Source organism: Mus pahari, chromosome 15, assembly GCF_900095145.1.
Source record: "Mus pahari chromosome 15, PAHARI_EIJ_v1.1, whole genome shotgun sequence".
NCBI lineage: Eukaryota > Metazoa > Chordata > Mammalia > Rodentia > Muridae > Mus > Mus pahari.
In genome coordinates this window covers 26700352-26710848 of record NC_034604.1, presented here as the reverse complement: position 1 = coordinate 26710848, position 10497 = coordinate 26700352, and the positions used below count along the sequence as shown (strand labels likewise).

Here is a 10497-nt window from a genome sequence, read left to right as displayed (position 1 = left end):
AGAGGATCCAGCAATACCTCTCCTGGGCATATACCCAGAAGATGTTCCAACTGGTAATAAGGACACATGCTCCACTATGTTCCTAGCAGCCTTATTTATAATAGCCAGAAGCTGGAAAGAACCCAGATGCCCCTCAACAGAGGAATGGATACAGAAACTGTGGTACATTTACACAATGGCGTACTACTTAGCTATTAAAAACAATGAATTTATAAGCTGGGCTGTCATGGACCCCTGAACTCTGACCGGCAGAGACAGGGAAAAATGACACAAATGCCAAGGAAGGTTCCAAACAGATTTCTTCTTTATCTCTCCAAGCAGCTTTTTCCTCTCCCTCTCACAAACAGCTTTCTCTAACTCTCTCCCGGCTCCAACTGACTCCAACTGCTTTCTTCAACTGCTTTCTCCAACTGCCTTCTCCAACTGAACTGTTTACAGCTTTTTCCCACTGCCTTCTTCTCCCCCCCCCCCCGGTCACATCCTGTCTTCAGTCCTCTGGCCTAATCCCTCCCCCCTCTCCTGGATCTGGTCAGAGTTCAGCCAGGACATACGGTGATAGTCCAGTGATTCAACAGGCAGGCAGTACAGGATCGTCCAAGTGCGCAGGCTCAGGTTAAACAGGGAGCACGGTGGTCTCACTCGCTTCCCACATTTCCCCCTTTTTGTTTAATTAAAATGGCTCCGGGATCGCATCTCTCTTAGTTTGCCCTCAACCTTGTTACATCCTTACCCGTCATTGGTTTGGTGAACTCATTTTCACCACCCTGTCTTAGGTTGGTATGCACATGTGATAGTCTTACCCGTCATGGATTATGACCCATCATACTGAGCCAAACATGGGGTGAATTACCTGACTCTCTAGCTGCCATAGCTTGAGTCAGCAGTTGTTGATCGGCCTATGCCTGCCTGCGTATGCATACCATTCTGCTGATTTCTTGTTTGCCCTTTTCTGCTTCTGCTGCATGAGCCTTCACGACACCGTGGACATAATTTTGGATGTCTCATGGGAGCTGCAGTAGTTGGCCGTGTGCGATTGGGAAAGCACTCTTTTAAAATGCTCAGCCTGGCCACAGGAAAACTTTTCTAACTCAGCAGCATACCCTCCACTCCTGTCCACAAATAGTGGGGCCACACTGGATTTGTATAACAATGTATGACAAAGAAACTAGAGCTCTGTGTCCACTCACCCTGTATGAAAATCAATTAAAAACTGACCAAAGACCTAATGTAAAGCCAGACTTTTTGGTAGCAAAAATAGACAAATAGAATTAGGTATGTGTGTAATATAAATCTTCCCCTTTTGAGTCAGAGTCAGCATTCTTTTTTATTTTTTAAAAATTCACTTTACCTCCCAATCACAGTCCCCCTCCCTCCTCTCTTTCCTGTCTACCCTTATAAATCCTTCCCCCTTTAGCCCCTCCTTACCCTTGGCTACCACCCCACCCTGGGTCATCTAGTCCCAGCAGTTCTAGGCAATCCAAGCCCACCCCCCCACTCCCCAGGCTCATTCAGGCAGTCCCAGTATGGGGGAAGGGATCTAATGGCAGGGAACGGAGGCTGAGATAGACCCTATTCCACTTGTTTGGGGATCAACATGAAGACCACCTGCACATTCGCTACAAATGCGTAGGGGTTCTAGCTCCAGTTCCTGCATGTTTCCTGGTTGGTGGTCCAGGCTCTGTGAGCCCCTATGGTCTCAGGTTAGTTAACCCTGTGCATTTTCTTGTGGTGTCCTTGTCCCCTCCAGGTTGCCCACCTCTATCTGTGAGTCTTCAATAGGACTCTTTATGCTCCGCCTGATGTTTGGCTGTGGGTGTCTGTGTTTGCCTCCATCCACTGCTCTATGAAGCCTCTCAGAGAATAGTTATGTTACATTCCTTTCTGCAAGCATGGCAAGGTATCATTAATTGTGTCAGGTGTTAGCTCTTTTACAAAGGATGGGTCTTAAGTTAAGGCAGTCATTGGCTGGCCGTTCACTCAGTCTTCATTCCATCTTTATCCCTGCACATTTTGTAGGTAAGGCAAATTTTAGGTTGAAGGTTTTGTGGGTAGATTGATGTCCCCCCGTCTTCTCTGGAAGTCCTGCCTGGCTACAGGAGGTGGCTACTTCAGTCTCTATATCTCCCTCTCTGAATCTAAGCTAGTGTCACCCCATAGACTTGCTGTATCCTCTCCTGTCCCAGGCCTAGAGCCAGTATTCTTAGTAAATATACTCGTATTCTTAGTAAAATGACTTGGAACAATGAAGCAATCATTCATTTTCTATGATGAGATATTCAATCCACTCCAAATACCAGAAAAATGTGTAGAACCAATCTGAGTGTTACTGAAACTTACTGAAGATCAGTTTAATATTTCACACACTTTTGAAATTTTCCTTTGATTAGAATTGTCTTAAAATATCAACCAATATTTTTGAATAAGGGAATGCTAAAACATAAAGTATATATAATATAGATTCTATAAATACAAATCTAACTTCATATTAAATTAAAACTGAATGAGTTATCAATTGAATATACTCAAATTTTTTAAAAAAGAAACTAAGTTGAGTTCAAATGTTTTACTAATTGTTTCTGAGAGCGTAGTATGTGCAGACATTTGCAGTGTGAAGGAGACACTCTGAAGTAAACACTGCTGCTGGGACAGAATCTTCTGTTTCCCAGGACTGCAATTGTTTAAGGTTGTGTGTTTTGGGTGGTAAAAGGGTGGTTACTTAGCAACAACCTCTCCTCCCTTGTCCCTGCTGCAAGAATCAGATTGGGGATGTCAGTAAATTGATTACTAGTTTGCTAGATCTGAAAGAACAATGCAATAATGTGGTAGGGCACAAATCTCAACCAGAAAGTTCCAGGATTTTCTCTGTGGATTCCTCTCTTTATCTGATGCTGCTTGAACCTTGTCTAGAGATTGTATAAATGCTAAAGTGATACTCACCAAATGAAAAAGAAAGTTCAGGTTTTGATTAATAGCATTTATTTTCAGTTTGCTTTTAAAGCAAGCAATGAAATCGCTACAGTGGCATCAACTCTGGGCAATTGGTCCTCTTACCTCATTAGCTCTTTTGAAATAAGGGAGGGCAGGATGGGCTGAGTTTTGGAGAAATACTGTTTAAGAATCTAGACAGGTTTAATACACCATTTTACCATATGAAGCTATAGTTAATGAGGTACTAATTTTAATATAACATACACAAAATATATTTATGTATATGACAAATGAGCTTAACCATATGTTACAACAACTTAGATGGGAAACATATACTTTAATATAATTTACAGATTACTGCAAAATGCATCACAAGTGAATGCTACTTTCATGAAACAGAACACTTTAACTGGTGCATGCACAGGGCTGAGCAACGCATGTTTGGGTTGCTGAGAACATTAGCACAGTCACTGCCATGGGAACATGACACACAGTGACTTAGTTTCTGTGTTTTCATAGCATGAAAATGTAAGGTTTAAAAAAAATGTCTATTCAAAGAACCCTTCAGTGCCAAGTGTGTGGGAGCTGGTAGAAAGGAAAGAAAAGAGGCTTTGACTTAGAAAATTTTCCATGATGCAGAGGGCTGAAACCAGTGTATCCCCAGACACACTGCTGGCACTTGAGGTAGCTGGTTGCCAGTGTGCAGACACCTATCTCGTGTACAGTAGTTACCTCATGGCTCAGCTTCCTTCATCATTTCATTTGTTAATTGAATTCCAGAGCAAACGTGTGTATGTGTATGTGTGTGTTTGTGTGTGTGTGTGTGTGTGTAACATTAAATGATAGGTGAAAATTACAGCAATGTTTCTTCTTTATAAATCTGCTGTTTGTTTTTTTAAAGTGATAACCTTAAGATTCAAATTAATCAAAATTTGACACCATATTTTTTTTTTTCATATTTTTTTCAGATCCTCATTCCAGAATAGCAGTCCTTTGAAAGTAACTGGTAATAATATTATTTCAGAATTTTGTCCAATTCTTGTTATTTGTTTGCAGAAACCTAATAGAGGTCAGAACATTTGACTATAAATGTTACTATATCAGCAGCATCCAAATATTAAAAGTCATATCTGAGAGTAAATTTAAACAGAATTAATCCCATCTATTCCCAAGAATCTTAACTGGTCAGATGTCAAATATTAGAAGGAAAATAGCTGACAGACCGGAAAACAGCAACAACATCAACCTAATGTTCAGACTAGTAAGAACATGATTATTTTTAATGTAACAATTTACAGTGGATTTCCTCCAAATGTGGTAAGTATGGCATGCATGCAATAGTTCACAGAATAAGAAGCAAGGATGCATATTACAGTGGGTCATTTGATATGGGGACTTCCCTCTCTTTACTCTGTATTCCTCTTATAAATTATGATAGTCTGATAAGTAGGACTCATTTATTTTAATGTCTGTATATCATCAGGAGAATTTTGGATTAAGGATTGTCAAGGATACGTTTCAGGACGCCTCTCTGTGTGCCTCCGAGTCTAAGAGAATAGCATAGTTCAAATCTAGTAGCCCAACAGTTAAAATAATTGGTGAGTGTGCGCTGAATCCTCAAGAGAGGAGGGAGGATGCCAGAAGGAGGGCGAGGAGGAGCGGCTGGAGGGAGGAGGGGGAGGGCAGGTGCTGATTTCAGCCCTGTAGCGTCAGGATTGCGTCAATTCGGGTTTCAGCCACGTCTGGAGTCTCGGAGACAAGCTTTTCAGAAGAGCCAACAGGAACAGGGCAGGGTGGCACATTGCTGATAGAGAGCGCGGACCTTCCTCCAGCCCCTCCCGCTGCCGGTGCTGGTCCCTGGATCCCCTGTGTTTCTCCTGGAAGCCTTGTTCCTGGATCCTTCCAGGTGAATCTGCCCGGAGTTCTTTCAGCACCTCGGACAGAGCACGCAGAAAACATGGCTCCTATCACCACCAGCCGCGTGGAATTCGGTGAGCAAGTTGCTGAACTTGGGGCTGGGTCTGGGCTCAGGGGCTGTGCTCTGCTTTGCTCTCTACTGGGTCTTGAATGTGTATATTTTCAAGTAGCTAATTTGAAAGGAAGACGAGAACAGCAGATGGTTAATTGTGGCTTACTTCCTTCCCTTGATATTTTTCTCCTTAACATTGCCTTGTGATTTCACCTTCCAGAAGTTCCCGAATGTTCACGGGGCTCTATAAGCTGCAGCCTGAGCTGAGGAAAGAAAAGGACATCTGTTGTTAGAATACTGCTTCATTTATTTTCTGGATGGTTCCTATTTGTGTGTAGATCTTTTAGGAAAAGCTACGTACGCCTTTGGTTACATAAGAGTTGATACGACATAAAATAACTTGTACATTGAGGGTTTGAGATGCAAGTTCTATTGCGCTGTCATAAATTTTTCTGCTATGTTTTTTTGTATACCTGAAGAGTGTTGCTGATGACAGATAAAATTCTGTGATACTGTAGTTCTGGGGACTTTAGAACAACCGGCTTTGGCCTTTTTCATGTCCCTGGTTGAGCTTTCTGGAGTCCAGCGCTGTATAGTTTAAGTAAAAGCTACTCAAAACTTGGGTTAGAGCTGCTGCTTTCTCGATTGCTTTTCCTGTTCGTATCCCAAAATTTTGTCACTCTGGTCTCCTTGTCTGCTTCAGTGAATAAATTAGACATACATTTTAGAAAACCAATGGGCATGTCTAGGTCCAATTATATTCTAGTGGGAAAAGATCAGGGTTTTATTTATTAAGTATTTTTAAGTTAAAGGATGAAGACATTTTTGAATAGTATCTCTCATGTATAATAATTGTGACTAATAGGAGTGCTAAGGACATAATCTCTGCTCTCAAAGCTAAGTACAGTATCAGTAGTTACATTAGCAGTGTTATGAGTCCATATTATCTTGGGTGTTGTGAATATTAGATATAATAAAATATTCATAAATTATTTTCTCAGCCTTTCATCATTGGATGTGTGTGTGTGTGTGATATTTACACTCAGTTACTGATTTGCAATAAAGCATTTTCTCACAGCAGGCTATCTTCTGAGACTACCCTTGTGAGAATGTTTCCATGCCCACTTGTCTTTCTACTTAGACATAATGACTTTAACTGCTTTTATTGTTCTTACAGTGGCTGAAGAATTTCTTAGTTCCTGAGTTTGCTTTTGTTGCCTTGCCCTGAGTTATTACATTGTGTGTGTGTGTGTGTGTGTGTGTGTGCACATGTGTGACAAAGACTTGAATAGAAGGGAAGGAGCTGATACTGTTTAGCTGATTAACTCTTCTTCCTCCTCTTCCTCTCCCTTCCCTTCTATCCCTCCTCCTCCCCTCCCTCCTTCTCTTCTCCCTCCTCCTCCCTCCCCTCTTCTCCCTCCTTCTTTTCTTCCTCTTCCTCCTTTTCTTCTTTCTTCTAGGTAACATTCACTTTTTTTTTTTCTATTTAGAAAACTCAGAGCTTTACTTCATCTTTACAATGATTCAGTTTAGCCATAGGATTAAGTTACAGATTTTATGTTTAATCTCAGATGTTTCTCTTACTGTTTCTCCATCTGACTTCCTTTGAGTTCACTTTTAGGAATCTAAAGTAGATGGAAAGGATATTTAGAAGATGGAGAAGAGATGTAAAAATCCCTGTTCTTGGTCTTAGAAAGTGTTAACCCTTTTTGGGCTGGGACTTTTATACTTTGAATTCACTATTTAGAATAAAACAGGGATAAAGTGCTAAAGGTTTACTTAGCTGCGTCACTGTGTCAGATGCAGTAAGCAGAAGTGCAGCTCCTATACATCTGTTAGAGGAATATGCTTGCATATTAGGTGGTATGTGCTTCATGTACAATCACTGTTGGCGTGTCACTGGATACCACTGATTTAATACATTCTAAGTTAACAGAACAATGGCATTTTCAATTTTTATTACTGTGTGCCATGTAGAAATATACAAGGATAAAATTGAACTCTAAATTACCTATGCTCACTTTACACTCACAGTTTGAGAATGATTATGCGTTTATGACCACATTATTCTGTTTAACCCACATAGATTACTTTGTGATTTGGATAATTCAGTGCTTGAAGAATTTTATGTTCATATATACAAGGGGGTTGTAATGTTATAAATTAATTATATGTTATTACCATACTATGGATTTTATTTTACTGTCTTTTACCTTATTAACAAATGTTTACCTTTTTTATCACATCTCACAATTAAAAACAAAATTTTAATGAATTTATAGCAATAGTCAATGACCATGTTTTTTTCCATAAGTTTTTAGTTGTGTGGACTACTGTCTTTAAGGTATTTTTTTTTCCTGCTTGAATCCTGATTAAAGATCTATTAAGAAGGTAGTGTGTGTGTGTGTGTGTGTGTGTGTGTGTGTGTGAGATTGATGCTTCTAGAAAGCCCCAAAATGTGTCAATTGTACTTCCTTATATTATTGTAGTTGACTACTGATATCTGAGTTAAACAAAGCCAGGGTGAGAATACTTAACATGACCCTGCTTTTATTCCAGATATACTTTAATTTATTAATTTATTTATGAGAATCTACTGAATTTAAGGTGTTTTAAATCACAATGTCTTTTTATGTGTGTCACATAGGGCTATGTTTAGACCTCAGGTTAGTGGGAAACATCACTGTTACTCATGCCAAGAACTCTGGGGAAGTAAGCCAATCCTCCCAACGGACAGCAGGGGCTAGCTCTATTATGCTTTCCCTATGGTCCCCCCTTTCAATCCTGATCCTTTAATGTATGCCATCGGTCAATTGGTTTTTCAGATGAAATTCCCACAGTGGTGGGCATCTTCAGTGCTTTTGGCCTCGTCTTCACTGTCTCTCTCTTTGCCTGGATCTGCTGTCAGAGAAGATCAGCTAAGTCCAACAAGACCCCTCCGTACAAGTTTGTGCACGTGCTTAAAGGGGTTGATATCTACCCAGAAAACCTAAGTAGCAAAAAGAAGTTTGGAGGAGACGACAAGAGTGAAGTGAAGGGCAAACCCGCTCTGCCCAACCTTGCCCTGCATCTTGACCTAGAGAAGCGAGACCTCAATGGCAATTTCCCCAAAACCGACCCCAAAGCTGGCAGCTCTTCTGAGACAGAAAAAGAGGCCCATTCCCCCGAGAGTTTGCAGTCCAGCACATCCCTCACGTCAGAGGAAAAACAGGAGAAGCTGGGTACACTCTTCTTGTCTCTAGAGTACAACTTCGAGAAGAAAGCATTTGTGGTGAACATCAAGGAAGCCCAGGGCTTACCAGCCATGGACGAGCAATCCATGACCTCTGACCCGTACATCAAAATGACCATCTTACCAGAGAAGAAGCACAGAGTGAAAACCAGAGTGCTGAGGAAGACGCTGGACCCTGTTTTTGACGAAACCTTCACATTCTATGGGATCCCTTATCCCCACATCCAAGAGCTCTCCTTGCACTTCACAGTTCTCAGCTTTGACAGGTTTTCTAGAGATGATGTCATTGGAGAAGTCCTTATTCCTCTTTCAGGGATAGAGTTATCAGATGGAAAAATGTTAATGACTAGAGAGATCATCAAGAGAAATGCTAAGGTAATTCCGTAAGCATTCAAGTATCTATAAGGAATATTTAGTATAGCTTTAAAAAATATCTATGGTATTTTCATTCAAATGGTGAGTTGGTACACATTATCCTTAATTACTGTGGGTAATAGTAAACAGAGAACAAGAGAATAGAGAAGGCAAAAGGAAGCTTAACCCACAACTGAAATGCTCATGGAATCTTTGTGATAAAAAAATAAGAGAAAGCTTTTCATGACACTTTTATATCATTTATGTAACAGGTTTTTTTAAAAATAAAATTTCTATTAAAATAGTTTGAAAAAGGCTGCTACTTTAAAATTCATGTGTGTGTCTCTTAGCATATGTTATTAAAGTGTTTCAGTTCAGAGTAACTGAATTTGAAACCGCTTCTCAGGATGTGGGATTTGAATGTACTTTTAATGAAATTGCTTCTGAACAAGGGGCCATTCTCTTATGTTGACTTCCGAATGTCCACTTTTTCTGCTGCATACAGGAAGTGTTAGCTACCCTGCCCTCTGACTTGGACTCCTTTGATAGCTCTTGGATAATTAGGAAATGACATGGTATCAATTTAGCAAAGAGAATCCTTTTCTGCTTTAAATATAAACTTCTCAGTTCCTAATCTTCCTATTTCAGAACAATTTGTTCTCCTAATGCCACAACTTAAGAAAACAACAATCACATTACTTATGTTTTTTGAAACAACAATATTTTGGAGCCAAAAATACCTTTAGAACACTTCGTAATCATCTTCCTGCCTTGTATGTACTGACAATAGTGGAATTCAGGACCAGAGAGTTGCACAGCTTGTGTGAGGCACCTGACTGGGGCCCACGGGGATCAGAGAGCTCCCTGGTTGTTGTCTTGCTTTTCTTGGTGTGCTTTTTCATAAACTGTTTGGTTTTAGATGGTTTTTTCTCAACTTTAGCTCTTTTTTGACACATTTTTATTTAGCTGTTCTTAATTATAAGCGAGTCCCATGTTATTGTTTTGTTAGTTGTAGTTAAAGCTTGAACGTTACATTCTCAGCTGTCTTAGGTAATGTCTTTCATATAAAACTAAGCATAAGTAGCCTTCAGTAAAGGGATCTATCTATGTTACTGCCTAAAACCAAGTTTTAAAGTTGGAGTCATTTCTCTCAAGTACTTCGATTTATTTATTTTCTCCTTAGATTGAAAAGAGACTTTGACTATGAAAGGACAAGAATTCTAACTCCATCATGACTCTGTTCCAGAATAATTGTTGGATGCAGAATAGATTTTCTATGGCTTGAATTCAAATGCCACTAGTGCCAATAGTGAAGAATTTAAAATAAGATAAAATATCAGCCATGCAATCCTACACATACCAATTGATAAGATTATGCATTTTATGACTACTAATGACTTTGAAGATTAGAGATTTTCTTACATAGCAAAAGCCAAACAAACAAACAAACAAACAAATTGTCTTGAAAGTATAATGTAATACACTTCAAAACATGTGTACTGGGTGTGGTCAAATCTTTGCAAATTTTAGCACTCTGTAGTACTTGAAACAACCACAAGATGGCAGGCAATGGATTTAGTCGTTATGGAAAGGCATAAAAGCAGTTTCTAGCCTGTTAAAATAAAAACTAGATAGGAACATGACACTAAAATAACAAAGCTATTATGTTTCTGTATGTTTTGTGATGAGAGTACAAAAGCTGAAGATTAAAACTCCGTCCACGGTGTTTCTCTTTGCTAGAAGTCTTCTGGCCGGGGTGAACTTCTCGTTTCTCTCTGTTATCAGTCCACTACAAACACCCTCACTGTGGTTGTCTTAAAAGCGCGGCACCTACCGAAATCTGATGTGTCTGGACTCTCAGGTAAGAACGCTTCAGAAATACTGGAGTTCAGCCTCTACAAAAATTTTCAACTAACATCGAGTCTGGTTTTGTCTCTCAGGATCATGAGTTATGGGGTTGTGGATTTTCCTCCTCCTCCTCCTCCTCCTCCTCCTCCTCCTCCTCCTCCTCCTC

At 39.9% G+C, this 10497-nt stretch overlaps 1 protein-coding gene across 1 annotated transcript in view; it reads left to right on the top strand.

Annotated features, from left to right (window-relative positions):
• Positions 1 to 4649: 4649 nt before the first annotated feature.
• The window catches only part of Syt4 (synaptotagmin 4), a 9933-nt gene continuing 4085 nt past the window's right edge, over positions 4650 to 10497 (top strand). The window contains exons 1-3 of the mRNA XM_021214761.2: positions 4650 to 4919; positions 7723 to 8504; positions 10224 to 10344. Of these exons, the coding sequence (XP_021070420.1) occupies positions 4886 to 4919; positions 7723 to 8504; positions 10224 to 10344 (937 nt within the window). The 5' untranslated portion in view covers positions 4650 to 4885. The remainder of the gene's footprint in view (positions 4920 to 7722; positions 8505 to 10223; positions 10345 to 10497) is intronic.